The 27,918-nt window shown below is 49.5% G+C and overlaps 1 protein-coding gene across 14 annotated transcripts in view; it reads right to left on the reverse strand.

Annotated features, from left to right (window-relative positions):
- Window positions 1-27,918, reverse strand: part of FNBP1 (formin binding protein 1) — a 1,284,153-nt gene that overhangs the window by 217,469 nt on the left and 1,038,766 nt on the right. For all 14 annotated transcript variants that reach the window (XM_069609253.1, XM_069609251.1, XM_069609250.1 and 11 more), the window contains one exon: window positions 27,644-27,768. In XM_069609253.1, coding sequence (XP_069465354.1) covers window positions 27,644-27,768 — 125 coding nt within the window. The remainder of the gene's footprint in view (window positions 1-27,643; window positions 27,769-27,918) is intronic.

The raw sequence follows: 27,918 nt of genomic DNA on the forward strand, positions 1-27,918 counted from the left end.
GATAATAATAATAATAATAATAATAATAATAATTCCGTATTGCAATCTCTGTGTGTGAATCAGTGTTGATTTCTCCACATTTATGAGGAGGCCCAGCGCAAAGGCCATCACCCGTAAGAAGGTATTCCCGTATCAGCCAGTCTTTCAAATACAGGTAGATGTGGATCCCCTGTAGACGCAGATGGGGTATAGGGGCGCCCACGACTTTTCGATTAGCAACTGAGTACATATGGGATACATTACTCACCGTAATCGTATTTCTGATGCTTGTATCTGCTTAGATTCACATGCTGTGCATAGGCCGACATCTAGTGGAAGCTGCGGAGTATTACAGTTTGTTTTTCGAAACTCGAAAATGGGCGTCGACACAGGCGTGCCAGTAATACTATCCCTAGTGTGACGTCCACTGTACCCAAGATCCCTCACGCGTCTAGGATCCTCAGATTGTATTTTTTCTGACATGAGGAAGCATGAGGAGTAGCGTGAGTACAGATAATCCAAGCAGATAGACAGAAAGGTAAGACTACAAGCAATCATGCACCTTCTCTCGGAGGGGAGGAAGGGTGGGTCGCATGTGAATCTAAGCAGATACAAGCATCAGAAATACGATTACGGTGAGTAATGTATCCCTTCTGAGGCTTGTGGAATCTGCTTAGATCACATGCTGTGCATAGATTAGCGAGCAGTACCAGAAGAAGGAGGTGGGATGTGAGAAGGGTCATGAGCAAACAGGTGTCTTAGAACCGCTTGTCCCACTTGTGTATCTCTCTTGGAATGAGTGTCAATGCAGTAATGCTGAGTAAAAGTGTGAATAGAGCTCCAAGTAGCTGCTTTGCAAATGGTGTCGATGGGAACATTTGCAATGAAAGCCAGAGTGGCCCCAATGCCTCTAGTAGAGTGGGCCCTTGGCGTAAAAGGCAGAGTTTTTTCAGAAAGAGAGTAACACAGCTGTATACAGTTGATAATCCACTTCGAAATAGCGCCTTTAGAGACGCGATCTCCCTCTCTGCCTGTAGCTACGGAGACAAACAGTTGATCTGTTTTCCTTAGCGGTCTGGTTTTATTTACATAGTAGAGGACCGCCCTACGCACATCTGGGGTGTGTAGTTTCACCTCAGCCGAGTTTTGCGGGTTCTGGAAGAAAGCCGGAAGCTCGATGGACTGGTTTACATGGATCTTTGATAAAAATTTAGGTGAGAACCTAGGGTGTGTGCGTAAAACCAGTTTGTCTTTGTGGATAGTAAAGAAAGGATCCTGCACTGACAGAGCCTGAATTTCACTGACCCTTCTTATAGAGGTAATGGCTACTAAGAAGGCCGTTTTATAAGTCAGGTGTTTGAGACTACTTTTATGCATGGGTTCGAAAGGGGGGCCCATGAGCTTAGCTAGCACCACATTAAGGTCCCATCCTGGCGGTGGGTTCGAAATAGGAGGGTGAAGTCTCTTTACTCCTTCCATGAAGGCTTTAACTACTGGTACTTTCCACCACGACACCTTGTTATGGGATGTGGTGTAAGCCGAGAGGGCTGCCAGGTGTAGTTTCAGAGAGTTAAAAACCAATCCTGCATCCAGCAGGTGGAGCATGTATGTCACAACGTTGGAAGGAGTGCAATCAACAGGGTTGATTTGTTTATTCTGGCACCAAATAACGAATCTCCTCCACTTGTCAAAATAACAGTGCCTTGTGTTTGGTTTCCTGGATTCTTTTAGGATGTCCATACACCTCTGTGGTAAATTGAGATGGCCAAACTCTATGACCTCAGGAGCCATGCTGCCAGGTTCATTGAGTTGGGTTCCTGGTGCACTGTTTGACCTTGTTGCTGGGACAGTAGGTTGTACCAGGCTGGGAGTTTGATGGGCTCGCACACCGCCATCCTGCGTAGGTGTGGAAACCATGGTTGTCTCGCCCACATGGGAGCAACTAGGATGAGCGTCATCGATTCCTTGTTCATCTTGTACACCACCTTCCTGATGAGGAGTTGTTGGAAAAGCGTACGCAAACATCCCTGACCAGTTCATCCACAGGGCGTTCCCTTGGGAGTCTGGCTGGGGGAACCTGGATGCAAATCCTGGGCATTGTTTGTTTTCGCTTGTGGCGAATAGGTCTATAGTGGGGAAACCCCACTGAGAGAAGAGATCTTCTACGATATCTCTGTGAAGGACCCATTCGTGTTCCTCTGGGAGGGAGTCTCTGCTTAGGGCATCCGCTAGGGAATTGAGCTCCCCTGGAACATGTTGTGTTGACAGGAAGATGTTCCGTCTGAGTGCCCATATCCAGATTTTCTGGGCAAGCTTGGACAGATTTGGCGAACGAGTCCCTCCTTGTTTGTTCAAATAGAACATGGCTGTCGTGCTGTCCGTCCGGATCTGCACCGACAAGTTTAGCAGATGGGGCTCGAACGCCCGAAGCGCTCGGAATACTGCCAGAAGCTCTAGCAGGTTGATGTGGTTCTTGGCTACTGAGTGAGACCAGAGACCCTGAGCTGTGTGGTGGAGATGGTGAGCTCCCCACCCAGTCAGGCATGCATCTGTAGTCACCACTGCCTGTACTTCGGGATCGTAAAAGGGTTTTCCCCTTGCGAGATTCTCTCTTGTCCACCAGTGTAAGCTCTGTACGAGTGTTGGCGAAACGACCACTAGATCGTCCCACTGACCACTTGCCTGAGACCACTGTTTCGCCAACCATTCCTGCATGGGACGCATGCGCAGACGCGCGTGGGGGACCAGGTAAATGCATGACGCCATCATGCCCAGTAACCGCATTGCTTTGCGTACCGTTATTTGTTGACCTGACTGATAATGTGGAATTTGCAGTAGTATATTCCGAATTCTCTCTCCCGAAGGGAAGGTCAACCCTTTCTGAGAATCTAGGATTGCTCCTAGGAACTGTTTTGAGGTGCTTGGCACCAGACTTGACTTCTTCTCGTTGATAGAGAAGCCTAATTCGTGGAGGAGGTCGATAGTCCTCTGAATGTTTGACCTGCAAATTCCTGGGGTTTCCCCCGTTATGAGCCAGTCGTCCAGATAAGGGTACACTGGGATTGCCTCCCTGCGTAGGTGTGCGGCTGCCACCGCCAGTACCTTGGTGAACACCCTTGGTGCTGAAGCTATCCCGAAGGGCAGTACCTTGAATTGGTAGTGGCGACTGTCCACCTTGAAGCGCAAGTATTTTCTGTGGGCTGGGAGCATGGAAATATGAAAATAAGCATCTTTCATATCCAAGGTTGCCATGTAATCCCCCTTTTTTAGGAGGGGGTTTACCTCTTGTAGCGTGGTCATACGGAATTTTTGGGGCTTGACATACTTGTTGGCAGGCCGTAAGTCCAATACTGGGCGCATTGTTAAATCTTTCTTTGGCACAAGGAAGTAAGTTGAATAGATACCCTTGTTTACCTGGTGTCCTGGGAAGAGTTCTATCGCGTCCTTTTCTAGCAGAATGGCGATCTCCTCGAGAAGGATCTTCTGATGTTCTAAGGAGTGTACTCTTTGTCGTGGAGGGTGGTTCCGGGGGCGCTGCAGTAATTCTATACAATATCCTGTGGATACTGTTGACAGCACCCATCTGTCTGAGGTGATCCCTTCCCAAGCCTGGGTGATGTTGGAAATGCGTCCCCCTACTGGGGTTGCGTGAGAAGGGACCCTGAACTGAGCGTCACTGCTTTGGTGGAGGCGTGCCACCTCCCTTGTTGGGGCTGCCTCTGCCTCTTCCACGACCTCTTTTGTTACCCCTGCCGTAACTTTGGGTAGACTGCTGGTTGTTGTTCCATTGTGTACCCTGTCCTTGGGCATAGTTGCCTCTTTGTGAATTTTGGCCGCGTGGGCGACGAAAATTACTGTTCCCCCTTTGGTTAGGGGGTTTGTTGGTAAGCTGGCCAAGGGATTTGAGAGTCTCGTACTCGTCCTTGGCATTCTTAAGTGCGTCTTCGACCGCTTTCCCAAACAATAGATCGGGTTCCACCGGCTTGTCTATTAATGAAGCCTGTGTTTCTGTTTTGAACCCTGACTGCCGTAACCACGCATGTCTCTTGATAACAGTACCTTCTGCTATCAATCTTTCTGCATTGTCCGCGAAAGTTGCTTTTAATATGCAACCAGACACGGCTCTCCCTTCTGCCGAGATCCGAGCCAACTGGCCCTTTAACGGTTCAGGAGCAGAGGCTATGAGCGCCGCGACCTCTTCCCATTGATGGCAGTTGTAACTTGCCAACAGGGTGGTGGAGTTTGCAATCTTTGCTTGGTAGGCGGACGTTGAGGCTACCTTCCTGCCAAACCCGTACAGTCTTTTGCTCTCCTTGTCGGGAGGAGCTTCTGATGACGATAAGGGTGTCCCAGCCCTCTTCCGAGTGTTGGTAACCACTAGGGAGTCTGGTTTAAGCTGTCCTCTTATATAAAGAGGGTCAGACTGGGCTGCCCGAAAAAGTTTTTCGACTCTGGGGTTGACGGCTCTGGTGAGGTTTGGATTCACCAGGGATGGATCTATTCTACGTTGGATGGATTTAAGGATAGGGATGGTTTGAGCGACCGGCCTCCTTTCTCCCACCAACTCTTCTGCGAAGTCCCTTTCCTCCTGTACACCGTGGGTGTCGATGTGAAAATGTTCTGCCGCGCGAGCGAGAACTTCATTAAGGAGGGGCTGGTTATCAACTGGCGAGTCGGTAACTGGGGCTTCGCTTTCTACCGGGGAATCTATTCTGTAAATTTCCTGCTCGTCTTCTACCTCCTCCAGGTCCTCATCATCCGCATAGTATTCAGTCCCGGTTTGTTCCTCCATAATTGTAAACTCCTGGTCCCCTTCAGGGAAAGGCTGTCCTTGGTATCTGGGGTGTGGAGTAGAGTATGGAGTAGAGTAAGGCTGCACCTCGAAGGGTTCAGGTCTTTCGAACCGGGCCTTTTTACTTAGGGGGATAGGATCAGAGGAGCCTGAGGGTGTGGCCCCTTGAGGGTCATACGAAAGGAAATGTTCTGGGTTCTTGTCATAAAAATCAGCTAAGGAAGACATCCTTGACATGACCCTGTCTATGTCTTCACTGGACCATTCTTTGGAACAGGGTATGGCTTTAGTAGGCAACTTAGAGGACTTATCAAGGGTAGCCTTGCTGGATGTTGATGTCCCAGTAGATTTATGTTTGTCTGTCTGCTTAGGGTGGAAGGATGGTCTTACAGGAGTGGAAGGCTGTGCTTTCCGCTGTTTCCCCCCCCTCCCCGTGCGTGGAAAAATGTTTTTCCTGCCCCTTGGAGGCCCCAGAGACTTTCGACGCCTGGCGTCGAGGGTCGGGAGAGGTACCTTGTTTTGAGCGTGGGGCCTCGCTGGTGTTAACTGCGGCCTCGGTCTCCTGGAGCGCGGCCTGGGGGTGGAAGTCGTTTTCGTCTTCCGACGATCGAACTTCCGTTAATCTAGGGAGCGAGGCACTCTTGGCAAGAGTGGATGATTGCCTTGCGTCATGCGGCGATCTCGATCGAGAGCGCCCAGAGGACACCGAGTCGGACCGTTCTATCTGTGCCTCTTTCCGAGAAGTCGACGTCGTCGAAGTTCGGTTGGACTTAGTGTGCTTAGTGTGTGTAGGGTGTGTAGCGCTTGCGTCGCCGGGGGTCTTCCCCATAGCCGCCCTGCCGGACAACCTTCCGAGGTCGGGGACCTGCGCTCGGCAGTCTTTCGACGCCGTAATGCCCTCGCCGTCCAAAAGTACGGCGTCGCTGCCATCGCTGAAGGCGCCCTCCGCTGCCATGGCTGCCTGCCTGGCGTGGTGGGCCCAACGCTTTGTCGAACGGTCCTTAAGTGTCTTAGGCTTAAACCTACTACACGCTCTGCAGTTCGCTTCGGGGTGGTCCCTCAGCAAGCAGAGATTGCACGTGGCGCGCCTGTCGACCCAAGGGTATTTGCGGTTGCACTTGGGGCAGAATTGGAAAGGGGTACCCTCCATACGCACCTTGAGGCAGCGGGCTGGTAAGTGTAGGAAATATATAAGGTGTACCTATATACCAAGAGTGAAGAGTATGTACCACCCCCCACTCTCCCTACTTGCAGGGCCGAGGCCAGCGGCCTACTAGGCCCGGGCCGAGGCCAGCGGCCTTCCGAGGCCCAGATCCGTCGTGCAGCAGCCAACGGTCGATGTCTTCTCCAGCCGTCGTCGAGTGTCGAGGGTCGACGTTGGGGTGGGGAAGGATGTCAATAAATAATTTTAACTTCAATAATTAGCAAAAGTATGGCTAAGGCCAGGGAACTCCGCAAGATGCTTCCGACCAGTATGGCGGAAAAAAACAATCTGAGGATCCTAGACGCGTGAGGGATCTTGGGTACAGTGGACGTCACACTAGGGATAGTATTACTGGCACGCCTGTGTCGACGCCCATTTTCGAGTTTCGAAAAACAAACTGTAATACTCCGCAGCTTCCACTAGATGTCGGCCTAAGCACAGCATGTGATCTAAGCAGATTCCACAAGCCTCAGAAGAACTAGTTACTCTTACCTTGTAACGTTCTTTCGATGGGATGTTCCTCCGACGTATTCCTTATCTTAGATAGAAATCCTTCAGCTTTGCTGGCCTCGGAAAATTTTTTCGCCAGAGGGCGCTGCGCGTCGATGATCGCCGAGTCGATGACCCTCGACGGCCTCCGTGCCGACGTCGACGTCATCCTGCCTATAAAGGCCGCGCGCAGCGTCCGTTGCTCAGTTCCGTTTTGTAGTCCCCAGTAATGTTTTTGGATTAGACTAATCACCTTGAAGGAGCATAGGCTGCAAACCCACAGGAAGTCATACTGCGGGGATGGATGGGAGGGTCGATAAGGAATACGTCGGAGGAACATCCCATCGAAAGAACGTTACAAGGTAAGAGTAACTAGTTCTTCGAAGGGATTGTGTCCTCCGACGTATTCCTTATCTTAGATAGACTCCCATAGCAGTGGTATTGTGACTGGAGGCGGGAGTAATAAAAGTTATGTTACCCTTCCAGAATGGACAGAGTGTAACACAGCCTTGCCGAATCTAGTTTCTTGACTAGAGGAGGAATCCAGGCTATAGAATTTGGTAAATGTATGTGCGGACGACCATGTGGCAGCCGCACATATATCTCGAATTGGCACCCCTCTTTGAAGGGCTGAGGATGTTGCGATACCCCTGGTAGAATGAGCCCTTAGATTTTGAGGAGGCTCCTTTCCTGCCAATTTGTAGCACTCCAGAATGGCTAAAATAATCCATCTGGAGATGGTTTGTTTTGTTATTGGAAGGCCCAACTTATGTCCTGCATAACCTACAAAGAGTTGGTCTGCTTGTCTGATCTTAGCCAATCTGCTGATATAGAAGCTCAAGGCTCGCTTAGGGTCCAGCCTGTGCAGTCTCTCTTCCTCCTTCCCCGGATGAGGAGGAGGGTAGAAAGAAGGTAATATAATCTTCTGAGTGATGTGAAACTCCGAGACTACCTTCGGGAGGAAGTTAGGCTTCACCTGAAGAACAACTTTGTCCTTGTAAAAGATTGTATGTGGAGGTTTACACGATAAGGCTTGCAACTCGCTAACCCTTCTAGCAGATGTCAATGCTATTAGCAAAACAGTTTTGAGGGTGAGAAGCTTCAATGAACAAGAGTGTAGTGGTTCAAAAGGGGCACCCTTTAGGAAGTTTAAAATTAGGTTTAAATCCCATAAGGGAACTTGAAAAGGTTTCGGGGGATAAACATTAGTTAATCCTTTTAGGTATTGTATTACCAATGGAATTTTGAAGTATGAAGGCTCCTCTGCAGTGCGCTTAAAGATTGATAGCGCTGCGAGATAGCCCTTAATTGTGCCAACCTGTAGGCCTGAATTAGCCAGGTAAAGTAAGAATGACAACACCATAGGTGTACCACAAGAAAAGGGTTCAATATTCTTTTCTCTGCACCAGCTGCAAAATTTGTTCCAACGGCAGCGGTATAGAGTTTTAGTTGCCGGCCTTCTGGCCGAAAGCAACACCTCCATAACATCATCCGGAAGGTCCCAATCCTTGTACCTCAACCTTTCAGACACCAAGCGTGAAGGTTGAGGGTCTTGATGGCTGGATGGAGAACCTGACCTTCCTTCTGCGAGAGAAGATCCTCTCTGTATGGCAGTCGAATTGGAGGGCAGATGGACATGTCTAGAAGGTCCGGGTACCACGTTCTCCTGGCCCAATCCGGGGCAATTAGGATCATGGTCTTCCGAAACCTTCTCAACCTCCTGATCATTTGAGGAATGACAGGGACCGGAGGGAACGCGTACAGAAGTGGGAACTCCCAGTCCACTACGAACGCATCTCCTAGAGCTCCTCTCGGAGGAAATTCCCTTGAGCAAAATCTGTCGCACTTCCTGTTGATACTGGTGGCGAACAGATCCACTTGAGGGGTTCCCCAAAGGGCGAAGATCTCTTGAAGGACTTCCTGAGCTATCTCCCACTCGTGAGAGACTGTGCTCTGCCTGCTCAGAGCGTCCGCTGTCAAGTTCTTCTCTCCGGCTAGGTGAATTGCCGATAGAGAGATTCCTTCCTGAATTGCCCAAAACCAGAGCTGCATCGCCTCTCTGCACAGTGGTAGTGAGCCTACGCCTCCTCTTTTGTTGAGGTAGTGCATGGCCACTGTATTGTCCGTCATTATTAGGACGTTTCTTCCCCGTACAGACGGCAGAAAAGCCTTCAGCGCTAGTCTGATGGCTCTCAGCTCCAACAGGTTGATATGTAGTCTGGACTCCGATGGAGACCAACGACCGCTGATGGTCAAGTCGTTGGCGTGAGCTCCCCACCCCGTGAGTGAGGCATCCGTGACTACTGTTATCTCCGGCCATGGTTGCCAAAACATTTCTCCTTTCAGGATGTTCTCCCGACAGGCCCACCACTGAAGGTCTCGGGCTACTTTGACCGGGATCCGAAGGAGATCTGTCATCCTTCCTGAGAACTGTGACCACTGAGTTCTCAGTGCCCACTGGAGGGATCTCATTCTCAGGCGAGCCTCCGGCACGAGGAATATGCAGGATGCCATGAGGCCTAGCAACCTCAGAAAGTCGTAGGCTGGGAGATATTGGGCATTCTGAAATCTGATGACCATCTGCAGAATATCTCGAGCCCTCACCTCTGGTGGCAAGGCTTTTCCCAGGGAAGTGTCCAGGACTGCTCCAATGAATTGGAGTCTCTGTGATGGTATCATCTGTGACTTCTTTAAATTGAGGGAGAAGCCCAGCTTGTGAAGGAAGTGGCAAACATAATCTAGTTGTCTCTGAGCCTGTTCCGAAGATACAGCTCTGATCAACCAATCGTCTAGGTAAGGGTAGACATGAATCCCTTCCCTCCTTAGACTTGCAGCCACAACCGACATTAGCTTGGTAAAGACCCTCGGGGCGGAGGTTAGCCCAAATGGCAGAACTCGAAATTGATAATGAGAGCTGCCAATTGCGAACCTCAGGTATCTCCTGTGCCTGGGATGGATCGGCACATGGAAATAAGCGTCCTGGAGGTCTAGAGATACCAACCAGTCCTGAAGCTGGAGGGCCTGAAGGATCTGAGAGAGAGTCACCATCTTGAACTTGTCCTTTCGGAGGAATTTGTTCAATTCCCGTAAGTCTAAGATGGGTCTCAGTCCTCCGTCCTTCTTCGGTATTATGAAGTAGGGGGAGTACCAACCCTTGTTCCTTTCCGCTACAGGTACCAGTTCTATGGCACCTTTCTCTAGCAGGTCTAAAACCTCCTGCAAGAGGAGCGGATCTGGAAGCTTCAAAGGGTTGTTCCCCGGTGGATGACTCTGAGGGATATGTAGGAAGGGCAGGCAGTAACCTTGGGCCACTGTCTCCAGAGCCCAAGCATCTGACGTAATAGCCTGCCATTCCGTCAGATGGTGAGTTAACCTGCCCCCTACTGGTGTTCTGTGAGGGGAGACCTCAGAGTGGTTTTGAAGCGGCTGATGCAGTTGCCGAAGGTAAAGTGGCTCCTGCTCCTGCGGGTGCGGCTTTCTTTCCCCTACCCCGTCCACCACGGGTAAATCTTCCTTGGCCTCTTTGAGCCGGTCGTCCCCTGCCCCTTCCATATGAGGAATAGTAACGAAAGGACCGTCCTCTCCACGATGATCCCGAAGGACGAAAGGTATTCTGACGGATAGCAGCTCCCAATGACTTGGCTGCTGCCTTGGACGTTTGCAGTTTCTCCAAACTGTCATCCGCCTTCTTTCCAAAGAGGGTAGAACCGTCAAAGGGCATATTCAAAAGCCTGGTCTGCACGTCAGAGGCAAAACCAGACTTCCTCAACCACGCATGCCTGCGGATTGTGGTACTTGCCGCCATGGCCCTGCTGATACTGTCAGCAGAATCTAGGCCAGTTTGTAGGGTCTCGCACATCGCATCTTTACCATCCCTGATGATGTTTAAAAATGCGTCCCTTTCCTCTCCTTCTTGGAGGCAGTCAGCCGCTGATGAAGCGCACTCCCAAAGGGTGTGGCTGAACCTAGCGAGCGTACAGGTCGCGTTAATAGACTTTAACGCCATGCTACAGGCAGAAAAAACCTTCTTAGCCATGGCATCATACTTTTTGTCATCCCTATCCTGCGGAGCAGTGGGGTATGCAGATGTGCTGCCTGATGAGGTTGCAGCCTGTACAACCAAGCTCTCAGGAGTAGGGTGTTTTGACAAATATTCAGGGTCAGAACTAGCCACCCTGTATTTTGTTGACAGTTTTTTATTTACTGCCGGGATAATTTCTGGCGTTTCCCAGTTTGTCAAAATCCTTCTCTGTAGAGCAGAGTGAAATGGAACCACAGGATCCTCCTGTGGGCCCTTGTCCAGTATGTCAGTGAGGTCATCCTGCTGAAAGGCAGGAGAAGGTGCAGACCAACCCATAAATTCTATGATTCTAGACATCAGAGCTCTATATGGAGTCTCCGCATGTTCTCCTGGGTCTGGTTTGATAAATTCTGCTTCAGGAGAAGTGTCCAAGCCACTAGCTTCCTGAAGTGCATCCTGAAGATTTTTTAATCTTCCTTCCTCAGAGGCGAAAGTCTCTGGCTCTGGTGATGTGGTCCTCTGTAAATCAATATCTTGGTCTGAATCCTCCCTTTCCTCAAAAATCGAGGTTAAAGGGGGATACATTGGTTTTTGGAATGGTATAAACCCCATTTCCAATGCAGAAGGAGCCATCATCACAGGCCTTGAAAACGTCGATGTCGTCGACACCGACGTGAAAGTACTCGAAGGCGCCGTGAAAAGCGTCGAGAAATGTGTACTAGGCCTCGAAGAACTCGAAAGGATCGGAGTCCTGCTCGAGAACGACGTCGACGTTCTCGGCGTCGAGTCGGAGGTCTTTTGTCTAACCGTTGGCTGTGGAGTAGCCGTGGTTCTTTCCTTCACCGGCGTCGATATCGGCGTCGACGTCGGCGTCGACTCGATCGACTGATGCGCCGATGAATCCTTCGACAACGGCGTCGATGGCGCCGACCTCTGTTTCGAAGGAGTTTTCGACGATGGCGTCGATGATGCTTTATCTCCCGATGGCTCGAGGCGCTTTCGGGTTGACTTTTCCGCCGGGTACTGCGACTCGCGGCGTTTAGATTTTTTGGGTTTTTTACCCGGGGTATCACCCTCAGCTGTCTTCGAGGGGGACGAGGCCGCTTTCTCGAAGACGCTTAGCATCTTTTTCCTGAATTCCTCCCACTCAGCTTGCGAGCTGCGTTTTGTGGGGCAATGAACTCTCTCAGGAGAACTCGACGAAGATGACGAAGGGGATCTCCTACGTCTCTTCTTCGAGTGTCTCGATGTCGACGAGTGGTGGGAGCCACTTCGTGATCTAGATCGAGAGTGTTTTTTATGGTGAGGAGACGAACGTCTCGACTCTACCGAAGAAGCTTTCGAGGAAGTTAAAGTTGACCTACCTCTCTCGAGCTTCCCCCTACGCTCCTTCAAGGCTTTCGCCGTCATGGAAAGGCATTCCTCACACTCCGAACTCTGGTGCGTGATTCCCAGACACCACAAACAGACCCTGTGAGGGTCCGTCAACGACATTTTCTTCCCGCAGTCTCGGCACTTTTTGAAACCGGACCGAGGGGTCGTCGGGTCGGAGGAGGATGCCATCGATATCGAGGTAAATAGTAGTTATTATATACGTTATCTTGACGAGAACTGAGCAACGGTGTTCCGAGGCACAACGAAGCGCGGAAAAACGGAACTGAGCAACGGACGCTGCGCGCGGCCTTTATAGGCAGGATGACGTCGACGTCGGCACGGAGGCCGTCGAGGGTCATCGACTCGGCGATCATCGACGCGCAGCGCCCTCTGGCGAAAAAATTTTCCGAGGCCAGCAAAGCTGAAGGATTTCTATCTAAGATAAGGAATACGTCGGAGGACACAATCCCTTCGAAATATGTATACAAGTGTGTTGTGTTATGCATGCAACTATTAAATTTTACTTACTTAGTTTTTAAAACCTAATAAATTAGTATATATTTGCACTTCTGTGCAGATTTTATCATTTGGGTGCCTCTATTGTGATTAACTGTACCCACACACCACCCCCATAGCTCCTGAAGTATGCTTTACTGTTTAGGTCACGTTACTTTGACAGAAATTGGATAGGTTTATTGTCAATAACCGTGTTCACCGACTAGGCTGCCTTCTCAGAACTCTCCTGCACGGTTGGTTCTGTAAAACCATTGTAACAGGAATTCAGGCAGATGTCGGGATCAGAAGAACAAGTTACTTTCTTACCTGGTAACGTTCTTTCGATGGGATGGTCCGACGACGTATTCCATATCTATGACATGTAATCACCACAGCTGTGCTGCTTCGGAAACTTTTTTTATTCGGCGTCTGCGTCCTGCGTCGATGACGTCGATGCACCGTCGTCGAGGGCCTCCTACGACGTCCGACGTCATCCGATGTGATAAGTAGGACGCACGACGCCCGTAGCCTCAGTTGTAGTTTTTTCCCCCAGAACGTGTGACACTAGTCAACTGCCAGTCAGACACAAAGCCTTGCGGAACGTAAGCTGCAATCGCAAAAGAAATTCTGCAGCGGGGAAGGCAGGGCGGGAGCGATATGGAATACGTCGTCGGACCATCCCATCGAAAGAACGTTACCAGGTAAGAAAGTAACTTGTTCTTCGAGGGGATTGGGTCCTCCGACGTATTCCATATCTATGACAGACTCCCAACGCAGTACCAGAGCAAGGAGGAGGGAAAGAATTTAGAATCAAGATTTAGAATAGCCAATCAAATAGCAGAGCAAAGGACCGCCTTGCCAAAGGCCAGATCCTGTGCTCGGATGGAATCGAGGGAATAGTGACGTACAAATGTATGTACTGAAGCCCAGGTGGCTGCATCACAGATGTTGCGAATAGGAACACCCCTCTGCAGGGCAGTAGACGCAGCCATACCCCTGGTAGAATGGGCCCGCAAGCCAGCCGGTGGGTCCTTACCCGCCAAGCGGTAGCACTCCGAGATGGCCAAAATAATCCAGCGAGACAAAGTCTGTTTCGTCACAGCTTGCCCCAAACGCTTTCCAGCGTAACCAATAAAGAGTTGATCGTCCACTCTGACCCGGGACATGCGTGAAACATAAAAGCTTAAAGCTCTCCTAGGATCAAGCCTATGGAGCCTCTCCTCTTCCTTACCAGGATGCGGAGGAGGATAGAATGCCGGAAGAACAATCTTCTGGGCCAAATGAAATTCCGTCACTACCTTCGGAAGAAAAGAAGGACAAACTCTAAGGACAACCCTGTCCTTGTGAAATACAGTGAAGGGAGGCTTAACTGAAAGTGCCTGTAACTCACTCACTCTGCGAGCGGAAGTAACCGCAACTAAAAACACAGTTTTCAGAGTTAACAGCCTCAAAGGGCAAGAATGTAAAGGCTCAAACGGAGCACCCATAAGAAACTTAAGAACAAGGTTTAAATCCCAACCGGGCACCAGGAAAGGTGACGGAGGGAACACATTAGTGAGCCCTTTCAGAAACTGTGAAATCAAAGGGATTTTAAAGTAAGAACACTCTTCAGACGAGCGCTTAAAGATGGACAGCGCCGCCAGGTAACCTTTAACAGTACCCACTTGCAAGCCCCTGTGGGCCAAAGAAAGTAAAAAGGACAGAACCATGGGGATGTCACATGCAAAAGGATCCACATTCTGAACTCTGCACCAGTCGCAAAACTTACGCCAACGGCAACGGTACAGAGACTTTGTTGCTGGCCTTTGGGCCGAAAGCAACACCTCCATCACTTCCTCAGGGAGGTCCCAATCCTTATACCTCAACCTTTCAGAAGCCAAGCGTGAAGGTTGAGGGATCTGACCTCTGGATGGAGAACCTGACCCCCCTCCCGTGAGAGCAGATCGTCTCGGTAGGGAAGACGACGTGGAGGGCAGATGGATAAGTCGAGAAGGTCCGGGTACCACGTCCTCCGAGCCCACGCCGGGGCAATGAGGATCATCCGGGAACCGAACTTCCGTAACCTCCGCAGCACTTGCGGGATGACGGGGACTGGAGGAAACGCGTACAGCAGCGGGAATGACCACTCCACCACGAACGCGTCTCCTAAGGCTCCTTTTGGAGGAAATTCCCGCGAGCAAAACCTTTCGCACTTCCGGTTGACACTGGAGGCGAAGAGATCCACTTGAGGGGTCCCCCAAAGGGCGAAGATCTCCAGGAGAATCTCCTGAGCCACCTCCCACTCGTGAGAGATTGCGCTCTGCCTGCTCAGAGCGTCCGCCGTCACGTTCTCGTCTCCGGCCAGATGAACTGCCGAGATCGAAACTTCCTGCTGGATGGCCCAGAACTCGAGCTGCATCGCCTCCCTGCACAGAGGAAGTGACCCTGCCCCCCCCTTTTTGTTGAGGTAGTGCATGACCACTGTATTGTCTGTCAGGATCAGGACACTCTTTCCTCGCACAGTCGGCAGAAAAGCCTTCAGGGCTAGCCTGATGGCCCTCAGCTCCAAAAGATTGATATGGAGTCTGGACTCCGACGGAGACCAACGACCACTGACTGTCAGCCCGTTGGCATGAGCTCCCCATCCCGTGAGGGATGCATCCGTCACGATCGTCACCTCCGGCCAGGGAAGCCAAAATGGAGCCCCCTTCATCAAGTTGCCTTCGATGGCCCACCACAGAAGATCCCGGGCGACCGAGGGCGGCACCTGAACCGGGTCCGACATCCTGCCGGAGGACTGCGACCATTGCGTCTTGAGTGCCCACTGCAAAGATCTCATCCGCAGGCGAGCCTCTGGCACCAGAAGAATGCAGGATGCCATGAGGCCGAGCAACCTCAAGAACTCGAACGCAGGGAGCGTCTGGGCATGCTGAAACTTGTGCACCATCTGCTGAATGTGAAGAGCCCTCACCTGGGGAGGAAAACACTGCCCCAGGGAAGTGTCGAGCACCGCTCCGATGTACTGGAGCCACTGTGTTGGCGTCAAATGGGACTTCTTTAAATTGAGGGAGAAGCCCAGCCTGTGAAGGGAGCGGCAGGTGACGGACAGATGATCCAGGACTTGCTCGGGAGAGCTCCCCCTGATCAACCAATCGTCCAGGTAGGGGTAGACGTGAATCCCCCCTTGCCTGAGATGCGCTGCCACCACCACCATGAGCTTGGTGAAAACCCTCGGGGCGGAGGTCAATCCGAACGGCAGGACCCGAAACTGAAAGTGCGAGTCGCCAACCGCGAACCTCAGGTACTTCTTGTGCTTGGGATGGATCGGCACATGGAAGTAAGCATCCTTGAGGTCGAGTGACACCAACCAGTCCTGAAGCTGAAGGGCCTGGAGGACTTGAGAGAGAGTAACCATCTTGAACTTGTCCTTCCTGAGGAGTTTGTTCAAACCGCGCAAGTCCATGATGGGTCTCAATCCCCCGTCTTTCTTCGAAATCAAAAAATAAGGGGAATACCATCCCTTGTTCCTCTCCGCTACAGGCACCAGTTCTATGGCGCCTTTCTCCAGCAGGGCTTGAATTTCCTGCGCAAGGAGCGGATCCGGACTCTGCAAAGAGAGGTTCCCCGGTGGATTGTCGCGAGGCCTGTGCCGAAAGGGAAGACAGTAGCCGTGGGTTATGATCTCCAGAACCCACACATCTGAAGTAATGGCTTGCCACTCTACAAGATGCTGCGCCAGCCTTCCCCCAACCGGCGAACCATGGGACACGGCCTCACGACTGAGTGGGAGCGGCTGCGGCGTTACCTGAGGGCAAAGAGGCAACTGCCTGAGCGGCCTTGGCACCACGGGTACCCTGTCGTCCACCTCTGGTACCCCTGCGATGGCCTCTTTGACTGCCAGCTCCTCTCGCTTTACTGAAGGATGAGTAATAGCGAAAGGAACCACCCCTCCACTGCTGTCCCCTAGGACGAAAAGGCGGAGGTTGGCGAACTGCAGCGCCCAACGACTTAGCTGCAGCTTTTGAGGTCTGCAACCTCTCAAGGCTCTCGTCAGCCTTGCTGCCAAAAAGGTGTTCACCGTCAAAGGGCATGTTGAGGAGCCGGGACTGCACATCAGGAGCAAACCCCGACTTCCGCAACCACGCAAACCTGCGTATCACGGTGCTCGCCGCCATGGACCTACTGACGCATTCAGCTAAATCCAAACCCGACTGAACGGACTCACACATGGCATCCTTACCATCCTGGACCATAGCAAGGAAACCATCCCGTTCGTCCCCTTCGGGAATATGTTCAGCCGCCAACGCAACACAGTTCCACAGAGTGTGTGTGAAACGAGACAAGGCACAAATGGAGTTGGCCGCCTGAAGCGCCATACCACCAGAAGAAAACACTTTCTTCGCCCAGCCATCAAAACGTTTGTCGTCCCTATCAGGAGGGATGGTAGGGTACGACGCCTGCTTTGCCGGGGCCGTGGCCGCCTGCACCACCAAACTCTCCGGAGTGGGGTGCCTGGTCAAGTAGCAGGGGTCGCTACTGGCTGGACGGTATTATCGCGACAAGGATCTGCCCACCGCCGGGAGACTCTCTGGAGCAGTCCAAGCCGCCGCCACCCTTCTCTGTAAAGCCATATGGAACGGCAGTACCGGGTCAGTTGGGGGACCAACATCAAGGATGTCCGTCAGATCATCCTACACAAACTCCCCTGGGGGAGCAGACCATCCCAAGTACTCAGAAACCCTAGCCATAAGGCGCCGGTACGAGGAATCGGCATGAGAGCCAGGCTCAGGCCTACAAAACTCCACCTCGGGAGAGGTGTCCAGTCCACTGGCATCATGCAGTGACTGTCTCAAATCGTCAAACTGACTATGCCCCGAGACAATTTCATCTGGAACCTGACTAGGAACCAGGCCATCAGAATCCTCATCCGCCTCTGAAATATAGTCCAGGTGGCGAAAAGAAGGCACCCGAGAGTGCTTGCTCTTAACCAGAGCCTTCCTAGGGGGTTCTCCCGTGCCACGGGGTACCTCCGACACGAAAGGCATCGATGGCGTCGAGCGAATCGGCGCCGGCGTCGAGAGAACCGGCGCCGAGAGGATCGGCGCTGAGGAAATCGGCGTCGATGTCAGACGCAGCGCCTCCAGCATCGGCGGCGTCGACACAGCCCTCGAGGCCGGAGCCCCGAGCGTGTCCCTCGACGGCCCGAGCGTCGACGGCCTCGACGACTTCCTCGAAGCCGGAGCCTCGAGAAAGCCTGTCGACGCCTCAGACGTCGATGTCTTCCTCGAAGACTTCACAGGTGCACACGGTCTCGAACGCGTCGAGGACCGGGACCTGGAACGGGTACGGCGAGAACGAGTCTCCTTGTCCGAACGGGACCTCTCCCGTGACTCGTGCCGACCACTCATGCGAGCGGTGTCTCTCGACCTCACACGACCGACCCCACTCGGGGGCGCGGACGGCTTAGTACCCTGCGACTCAAGAATCGCCAGCATTTTCTTCCCGAAGGAAGCCCATTCCTCCGGCGTCGCACGGCTGGTGGGGTAAGCGACGTGCCGGGCAGAGTCCTCCGAGGAGGACCTGGAAGACGACCGGTGTCGGCGCTTCCGAGAACGCCTCGAAGAGGCTGAGGAGTGGCGAGACCGACTCCTAGAAGGAGACCCACGAGACTTCCGACGATGACGCGGAGAGTCACCCCTCGAATCATCCGTCGAAAGCCCCGCAGACTTCGACTTCCTGGGCTTGGACACCCGACCTACCGACAACTTCTTCTTACGTTCGCGTAAGGCTTTGGACGTGAGCGACTGGCAGTCGATACAGTCATCCGTGTCGTGGGCCTCCCCGAGGCACCAGAGGCAGGCGTCGTGCGAGTCCGTCACCGACATCTTGGACCCACACTCCCCGCACTTCTTGAAACCCGGACGCGGGGTCGAAGACGAAGTAGAAGACATCTTCACACGAAGGATTTGCACAAAACGAACATGTTCGAAGAACCGAGAAGAACAGAACTCCAAAGAGTCGAGGCGTGAACCGAGAATCACAAAGCAACACGTTCGCGGAAAAAACGGAACTGAGGCTACGGGCGTCGTGCGTCCTACTTATCACATCGGATGACGTCGGACGTCGGAGGAGGCCCTCGACGACGGCGCATCGACGCAGACGCCGAAAAAAGTTTCCGAAGCAGCACAGCTGTGGTGATTACATGTCATAGATATGGAATACGTCGGAGGACCCAATCCCCTCGAAGAACAAGTTACTTACTTACCCATGGTAACGTTCTTTCGAATGGATTTTCCTCCCACGTATTCCTCATCTTTGATACACTCCCACAGCAGTCTGAATGAGGAGGTGGGTGCTGAGAATGTCTATTTATTAATGCTGTGAAGAACAGCTTTCCCAAAAATGGCCTCCTCCCCCGACAAAGTCTAGGCAGTAAAACATGGTTGAATGTATGAAGAGAGGACCAAGTAGCCAATTGCAGATGTCCTGCATAGGCACCCCTCTTTCTAGAGCCGAACAAGCTGGCACTCCCCTAATGGAATGCACCCTCAAACCATCAGCCAGCTCCTTGCCTGCTAGAGAGTAGCATTCAGTAACACACAGAACTCCTGCGCGAAATAGTTTGTTTTGTGACCACCAAAACTAATCTGTGTCCTAAGCAACCACACAAAAAGCTGGTCATCCGGTCTGATATTTGTCATTCTTAAAATATAGTTTGTTTGTTTGTTTATTTATTTGATAATGCGCACCAAGCCCTTGGGCAGCTGGGCGCAGCAAAACAAGCAATCTCGAAACTTACAGTGCTTGTCCAGATATAGTACATACATATGAATGCAAGGGTGAATTACAATACAGGATACAGTACATTTAAGTGGCAGTAGTGGTAGTAGGGGGGTGGGGTGCATCGCAGGGTCTTAGACAATAGTTATTGAGGAGTGAAGAGATTATGAATCGTTGCAACGGAGCCATTTGAGGGCATTGAATCTGAATCTGGTGTAAGGTAAAGGGCGTCTGCGGTCAATGGGGAGTGTGTTCCATGCTTGAGCAGCTTTAACTGGACAGCTGGTTCCTCCAGCTGTGGTAAGTTTGAATCTAGGGATGAGAAGTAGGAAGGTGTTGGAAGATCTCAAGGGTCGGGAGTTGAGTTTCCTAGTAATTTTTTCCGCTAGGTAAGGGGGTGCTAGGGTGTTGAGAGATTTGGAAGTGAGGGATATAGTTTTAAGGAGGATTCTGTCCTTTATTTTTAGCCAGTGGGCTCCCTTCCTAAATTTAGAGATGTGCTCTCTGTGGGGGATGTTCAGAGCTGCTCTTAGAGTGTTGTTTTGCAGCTTTTGAAGTTTGTCCGTAGCATACTTGTTGGCTCCTGAGTACAAGGCGTTACAGTAGTCTAATCTAGACATGATAAGAGCATTGGCCAAGGTGATGCAGCTGGCCTTAGACAGGAATGGTCTGGCAGCACGGATTAATTTGCAGGTGTAGGCAGTGGAGGAGGAGAGGGAGTTAACTTGTTTTTTGAGGTTGAGCGAGGAGTCCAGGTAAAATCCTAGGGTTTTTACCTCTGGCATAACTTTTATAATGTTATTGTCGATGTTAAAGGATGTATAGTTAGGGGTTAATTTTTTTAGGTGAGAGTCAGATCCGAGGAGTAAGATCTCAGTTTTGTCGTCGTTCAGGCAGAGGCCATGGGATGCCATCCATGCCTGAATGAGGACGCATATTTTGTTCACCAAATCCAATTCCTCTTCGTAGTTGCCCGAAAGGGGTATGAGGATCTGGGTGTCATCAGCATTATTAGTGTAAGTGACACCCAGTCTGTCCAACTTGTCGAATAGTGGCTTGGTGAAGATGTTATACATAGTGGGTGAGACACAGGATCCCTGTGGGACTCCACATGTTATTTGGATGGGATCGGCACAGGAGGAGGTAGAGAAAACTCTCATTGTCCGGTTAGCTAAGAATGATTGAACCCAAGTGATGGCTTCTTCTGTGAAGTTGGCAGCGAGTCTTAGGTGGCTGCATAGTACTACGTGGTCCACCAAGTCAAATGCTGCTGACAAGTCTAACAGTAGTAGCAAGGCAGTATTGCCATTATCCTTTAACTCCTCAATTTTTGTTTTTAGGTTTAGCAGGGCTGTTTCAGTGCCATGGAGAGGGCGGAATCCTGATTGTCGTGAGTCTAGTAGATGATTTGTTTCTAGGTAATCTTGGATCTAAAGATAGGCTACTCTGTCGATAATTTTAAGTAAAAAGGGTACAGCAGTGATGGGCCTGTAGTTGGTGGGTATTGAGGGGTCGAGAGTTTGTTTTTTCAGTAGGGGGAGGACCCAGGATTCTTTCAGATTAGAAGGTACTGTGTTAGATTTTAAGGAGGAGTTAATTAACTTTGAAATGAAAGGGGCTAAGTCTCTGGCCACATCTTTTATGATTTGCGCTGGGCAGCTGTTGCCCTTGCAGTTGGAAGGTTTCAGGGAAAGTATAACCTTTTCGGTATCAATGATTGATATTGTTTTGAAGCTGAAAAGTGGAATAGTCTTGTGCTCAGCAGGTGGCGGTGCTAATTTGTCAACCATGGGCAGAGAGTCTTTCTTCTTTGTTATTTTGAATTGGAGGGAGGAGATTTTGTTTGATAAGGCGTTCTGTATATTAGTACACCAGGTCTTATCCTTCGGGACAGTGTCGACTGGTTGTATTGGGGATTCCATTTCATGGAGGATAGAGAATAGTTCCTTTGTATTTGATTGGGCCTTTGTGATTCTGTGATGAAATAGGTTTTTTTTGTGTTGATAATTTCTTTCTTATAGTGTTTGGAGAGTTGGGCTAGCTTGGCTTTATGGTTATCAGTAGGCGAATTGCGCCAGATGGCTTGTAATTTTCTTTTCTGTTTTCTTAGTTCATTAAGTTCAGGGGTGAACCAGGCATTCAAATGTGCTTCCTGTTTGCTTTTGGGTATTTTAATAGGGGCAATAGTGTCTAATGCCTTGGTCATGGCGTGGTTGAATATGTCCACTAGGATGTCTGGGTTAGTATTATTATCCAGGTTGTTGATGGTGGGTGTTACTCACCGACCGACGAGTAAACAGGGCAAGCGACCAGGATGGTTATACTGGATGGTTGCTTGAAGAGCTCGAGATGGAGCCTCCACCTGAGCCTCCTCTCTGTTGAGGGAAATAAGCTCTTTTTGATGATATGACTCTCTGCTTTGCTTAATCGCAGACAGAGAGACCGATCACCCAAAAGAGCGGGGAGAACACACCGCCACTGACCCAGCTGAAAGAAAAAGACAAATGGTAAGTACTTGGTGACAGTAAAGACCACCACAAGAAAACCCTCACAAAAGCAGGAAGTACCTGGGTCACCCACTCCCCTTGTAATTGAAAGGAACAAGAATGGAATTTCCCCTGTAAGTATAGAAAGGATATTAAGATTCTATTCCGATGGTTTCAGGTATATTAAATAAGAGTAAAGGAGGTCTTACCAGAACAGGATTTGAAATAACCAAATAACCAAATCAATCCAAGCTATAAAACAACGGAAGTACAAAACAATAAACAGGGAGGTTAGTAGGGATGCTATACCCGGGCGGCACGAGGAGCGCACTAGATACGAGTAGGTGCACTTTTCAGCAAGGCGTCCCTGTATACACTTTCAGCAATGAGTCCTTGTGTACAATCAGCAAAGCGTCCCTGTGTACACTTGAGGAAGTAGTCCCAAAACAACGGAATGGAGTCGGAATCTGCAAAAAGCACCTCAGTTTTGAGAGGTTGAAGCTGAGAACTTGGAGTCAGCTGGGAAGGTGAGGAAACCCAGGTGTAGGCGGCGGTTGGGTAGTTCAGAAAAGAACAAGAGAAATATCTGTTCTGGAAGAACGAAGAAAGGCAATCCAGTGGACAGGCAAAGAGGTCTGGTACACAGGCGGGCTATAGACAGTACAGAATCAGGATGCAAGCAAATCGTAGGTGACGATGGGGTCCGGTACAATGGCGACACACAAAACAAAGTAACACAATCCAAAGGCAAACTGTAAAGCAGGCAAAGTCCGGTACACGGGTGGGCAGAAGAATTGAGGAATCTCAAGGCAGTCCGTAAGGGAAAAACAGGACATGGTACACGAGAAGACAATAGTTAGGAAAGGCACAGAAGACGAAATTTCGGATGCCAGTTGCAACGTTAATCAGAAGCAGCGTCCCTCCGGCTGCAGTGACTAATATCACATAGGAGGCGGAGCGCCGTAAGCCTGACAGAGCTCACGTTCCGCATAGTCGGAACTACACGCAAAAAGTAGGTTTCCTGGGAGTTGTAGGCAAAGGCTGGGTTGTTGGTAACTTTGATGTTGTTGACCCCAATTTCCAGGGTAATTGCCACCGAGAGAAATAAGGAGCTAAGAAACATCGGATACTGTGGCGAAGCGTCACGACTTTGGTAGGTGCCTTGAAAGTGGTCTGTTTAGCCTGGCGTGATGAGGAGGCGAGCGGGTCATTCAGACCCCGATGTGTGACAGTGGGTAGGAGGAGGGGGATGCGTTTTTCAGCAGAGATGTCTTTTTTACTTCAGGTGGGTAAGGAAGGTATCATGCTAATAGTTTTGGGGGTGAGGAGATCTAGTGAGGCCGTAAAGTTTATTAGGTAGTGGTCAGTCCAAGGTTGGGGGATAATGTCTGTAATGGTAATGTTACAGTTGAGTTCAGATACCCAGGTAAGGGTTCTACCCTTGATGTGAGTAGGTGAAATTACTTTTTGGGTGAGTCCGTGGTCATTGAGTAGGGCTGTTAATGGGTGGGCATGCTTGTTGTCTGGGTCGTTGTAGCCGATGTTAAAATCGCCCATCAGTAGGGTTTGGGAGTGATTTTTGGTATTGTTCTCCATGAGGCTGGTGAGGTCCTCTTCTAAGGTTCCCACTGGTCTTGGGGGCCGATTAATCAGGTGGATAGTCAGCGTTCGATTGTTAGACAGCTGTAGTTTGGCTGTGAGTATTTCACAGGATAAGCAGGGAGGCGAGTTAGTCAGTCTGATAGGTAGGGTATTTTTATAGATGATAGCTAGGCCACCGCCTTTAGTTTTTGGTCTGTCTGCTCTGAGTATTTGGTAACTGTCAGGTATAGCTAGCATCAGTTTCGGACCTGCCGCCTCGTGGAGCTAAGTTTCTGTGATGGCAAGTAGGTCCATATTGTCATTACTTAGTATGTCAGAAATTTCAGGTGCATAGGCTACCATAGATCTGGCGTTGATAAGGGATGCAGTTAGTGTCAAGGTACTTTTAGTAGTCAGATTTTGTGGTGGTTTGATTGGGAGTTTGCCTTGATTTAGGTGCTTCTTAGTAAAGGAAAGGGTAGGCACCGTGCTTGGGATTACTTTATTGGCACACTTGGCTGAGTAGTGTTGGGTAGGGGGTAGGGGGGAATCCAGTAGTATTATTGTTTCTTATGGGTTCGTAAATACAAGGTAATCTTGCTCGAAGTCTAAAGTTTCTGTCCAAGGGAGGGCTTGTATTTAAGGAGGTGGAGGCCATGGTAATGAGGAGGCACAGCCGTAAGTGTGATGGTCAGTGTGATTAAGTTTTTACTCATGGTGTTGGGTTCAAGGTACTCAGTAGAGATAGGGAGTGATTTGTATGGATAGAAGTGGTGAGACTAAGGGTTCACCTGGGTTCAGGAGTGACACTATAGGGCTAGGGATGTATGTGCAGGCGCAGACATAGTTGAGCAGTAATATTACCTGTCAGACTAGACAATGGGCTAAGAGAGGCTTGTTCAGGCTGAGCAGTAGGGGGTAATCTAAATACAAGATTTACTGTCAGGCTAGAGTGGCCTGTGCAAGCAGTACAATACAATTGATCAGCAGGGTTCACCTAAATTCAAAATTTGCAAGTAGGCTAAAGTGGCATGTGCACATAGTACAGGTGACAAAGAGGTTTCACCTAAATTCGAAATTTGCAGACAGGCTAAAGTGGCATGTACAAACAATAAAATGACCAACAGGGTTCACTTAAATTTGAACTTTGCAGGTAGGCCAAAATGGCATGTGCAATTGGCTAGCGAGGTTTACCTGGATGCAAGGTTGGCGTTAGGCTAGGGGTGGCATGTGCGACTTAAGAATTTGTGTCTAGGTGCAAGAATCACAGGTCAGTCTGAGTGTACTGGTAGGCACAGTTGAACATCGGGGTTCACCTAGTTTCGCAGCGTGGCTAGGTATAAGGGTACAATACTTAGACAATGTGTGCGTGCAGCACAGAGGGGTCGCCTAAGTAAGAGACAATGTGAAGACAGCTTGGGTATTATTGGTCCTCAATGCTATGAGCATAATGTTTCAAGGCAGGTATAATTTCCTTTACTTTCTGAGCTCTTTAGGTGGCTGATACTGCTGGCATGGGATAGGTGTGCCACATACCTTAGGCGTTCGGTTCCGTGAAGTTACTAGAAGCTCCGACTTTTGAGGCAGTGGGTGTTACAATGCAGCTGCACTATGAACTTTAAGCTAGACAGGTTAGCTTCTGGGGTAAAGAAGTCAATAGGTAGCGTTACCGTCGGAGAGCGTGATTATGATTCTTACCTAAGTTAATAGTAAGGTCAAGGCTCACTGGTCGTGCGAGGAGGGGATCCAAGGAGCAGGGGTCCCGGCCTAGCCTCTAGCCATTCTCAGGACAGGCTCGGGACAGGACCTGCTCCTTTGTGTGTGGTCCTTAGTGGGCAGGTCGGGCGTTCGCCTTCTGGCGATCGATTGGCTGGGAAAGCAGGGTACGAGCCAATGGGTTATGAGGCAGGCATCACGAGGCAATGGCAAATCAGGCAGCAGCTTTGCAGAGCCCGGCGGCCATCTTAGAATGGGGGCAGCCTCGTGTGAGGCAATGGTGGCACAAATTCTGTGCTCAGTTTAAACAGCTGGGGCACTTTCTTTCCGCAAAACAGATTTTGCATGCATTGATGTGGCATGGGCAATATTATGAAGCAGCGTTTTCAAGTTTTTTAAATTTGCGCTGGAACGAGCGCGGGTATGGGATGGATGTCATCAAGCCTACTTTGCGCTAATGCTGATGTCCCCAGCTCGAGTCCGGAGCGGGGTCACTGCTCCAGCAGTGGGGGAGCTCCTGCTCCTTAGGAAAAGGGTCAGCTGGTATGTAACATAGTAACACACATAGTAACACAATGCCCTTCTTGGATCTAGTCAGTGAAGCCTTTCCTCCTCTTTGGAAGGATGAGGCGGTGGATAAAACGTTGATAAGACTATCTTTTATGTCAGGTGGAACTCAGACACCACTTTAGGAAGAAAAGATGAATGCCCCCTCAACACTACTTTGTCCTTGAAAAAGATTGTGAAAGGTGGTTTTGAAGACCGTTCACTCACCCTGCGGGGCTGATGTAATAGCTAGCAAAAAACTGTTTTTAGTGTTAGCATCCTTAGGGAACAGAAATGTAAAGGCTCAAAGGGAGCTCCCATTAAATGCCTCAACGCCAGGTTCAAATGCCATGCCAGTACAATGAAAGGAGCCAGTGGAAACAGATTGGTCAAACCTTTTAAGAATTGTATCACAATCGGGAGCATAAAATAAGATCCTTCATCAGGTGATCTTTTGAAAATTGAAAGTGCCACCGAATATCCCTTGACAGTGGTTACGTGTAGACCTTAAATGGGCTAAATAGAGCAAAAAAGGAACAGCAGAAATGTCTCCCTGCACCACACAAATGGACTTTCAGTAAATATATCGAGAAAAGCAAGATAACGACATTCTCCCCCACCACTCGCCAACGTAAGAACATTGTGTGCAAGTTAAAAGGCCTTCGAATAGAATGTGTTTCTTCCTACAAATATTTAGGGCTGTACATACAAAGTACCCTGAAGTAGATGATACACTGGACTGAAACAAAGGCCAAATGTAAATACAGCTATACGTGCTATTTGCCAATTCATAGGTCATCAAGGGGGAATCTCCATAGAAACCATTCTGCTTTTATACTCTGCAAAAGCGCGCCCTATTCTCTTCTATGGAATAGAAATGCGGGGTTACCAGTACGTTGTAGCGTTAAACCGCTTTGAGTGTTCGATACTGCATAGTCTGCTTTGCTTACCACAAACAGTGTCTATTGATTACGTGTACTCAGAATTTGAACTTAATGGTATTATGTATGACCAGATTGTGAAAACTGTAATGTTTTATGAACATCTACGAAGGCTACAGAACAGAACAATGATGGTGAGCTTTTAAGATGCATTTCTTGAGCTAGACAATTGAAAATCATTGGGGACATTAGGCTCATTACTCTCTCTCTACTCAAAGTGGCTTGTTAGATGTGTCCATTTTTCTGGTGATGGAGAAGTTTATGCTGTTAAATCTTGTTTGAAATCGAGACTCACCATGATCAGTAAAGTGCAAAATTTAGTTACTCTCCACACTAAACGTAATCGTGCTTCATTTTGTGCTTACATCTCTACCCGTCTAATTAAACCTTCTGTATCATGGCTTATCCAAGTAGTTCTATTGCCAGACAATACTTGTTACTCAAGTTTAACATAAGCCAAGCTTTGATCACCAAAGGTGCTCGTCTTGGCATAGATGGAGACGTATGATATTGCCGACTATGTAGCACTTTAGCTATTGAAACCCTCGAACATTTGCTGCTTGAATGTGAGAGTCTGCAACAGCTGAGGTTTAGGTATCTCAAATCCTATAACAGTACCTTTAAGAATGTTGAGTTATCCTCTGTTAGGGTGCTGTTCTTGGAGGGATCTGATCACAACTTGATAGATTAAATGATCACATTTTATCGGAAATGCGCTGACATTCTTAATTTACTATATTGACGTGTTTTAACATTTTAATACATTGCATGTTTAATTTTTAACCTTTTGTTTGAATGTTTTTAAGGTTTTAATCTAATTTGTTGTTTAAAGAGCGGATAATTAGATACCCCATCTCATTGTTTTTAGCTTTCTGTATGTCAGCGGATCTTTCTTGAATTGTATTTCTTATGTAATCATTGTTGTATGTATTGTATGGTTACTTCGTAATTGTTTCATGTTGTATATAAAAAGCCATTTAGCTGTAAGTATAGCAATACATACAAAAATAAATACATGTCTGCATTTGATGATTCAGAATGGACTGCTATTTGTATGGGGGCACAAAAAAGGTGGTTCAGAATGTAAACATCACCACAATCCAATTAGTTTTGAGGTTTCAAATATGCCTGTACACATTATGGTTTTTAGAGAGACTTGCTTAGGGTAAGGGATATCAGATAGAAGCGTGCTCAGAGGGAAGGACTAAGATTGTGGCAAAGGCAGCGATTTTAGAGTGTCCATCCCCACAGATACTGTACCTCTCACGATCCTGTGCACAGTTGTTGTTGACAGTAGAGTTGTTCTGAGCTTCAAAGACTGCACTTTGTCGTCGTGAGCCCTCATTTCGCACTGGCAACCGGCCTTCCACTTCTGCCAGCCATCCCTAGAGATAAGCAAAGGATCAATACATAATCACACAGTGGACTCAATTATTTGCACTGCGCTGAAGGCTTCTCTACCCTGCATGATCTCTTTGTGAATTGGTCAGTAGCCATATTCCCCCATACAACATATGTCAGTCTCAGGAAGTGCT

This window comes from Ambystoma mexicanum, chromosome 8 (assembly GCF_040938575.1).
Source record: "Ambystoma mexicanum isolate Mex_15411 chromosome 8, UKY_AmexF1_1, whole genome shotgun sequence".
Classification (NCBI taxonomy): domain Eukaryota; kingdom Metazoa; phylum Chordata; class Amphibia; order Caudata; family Ambystomatidae; genus Ambystoma; species Ambystoma mexicanum.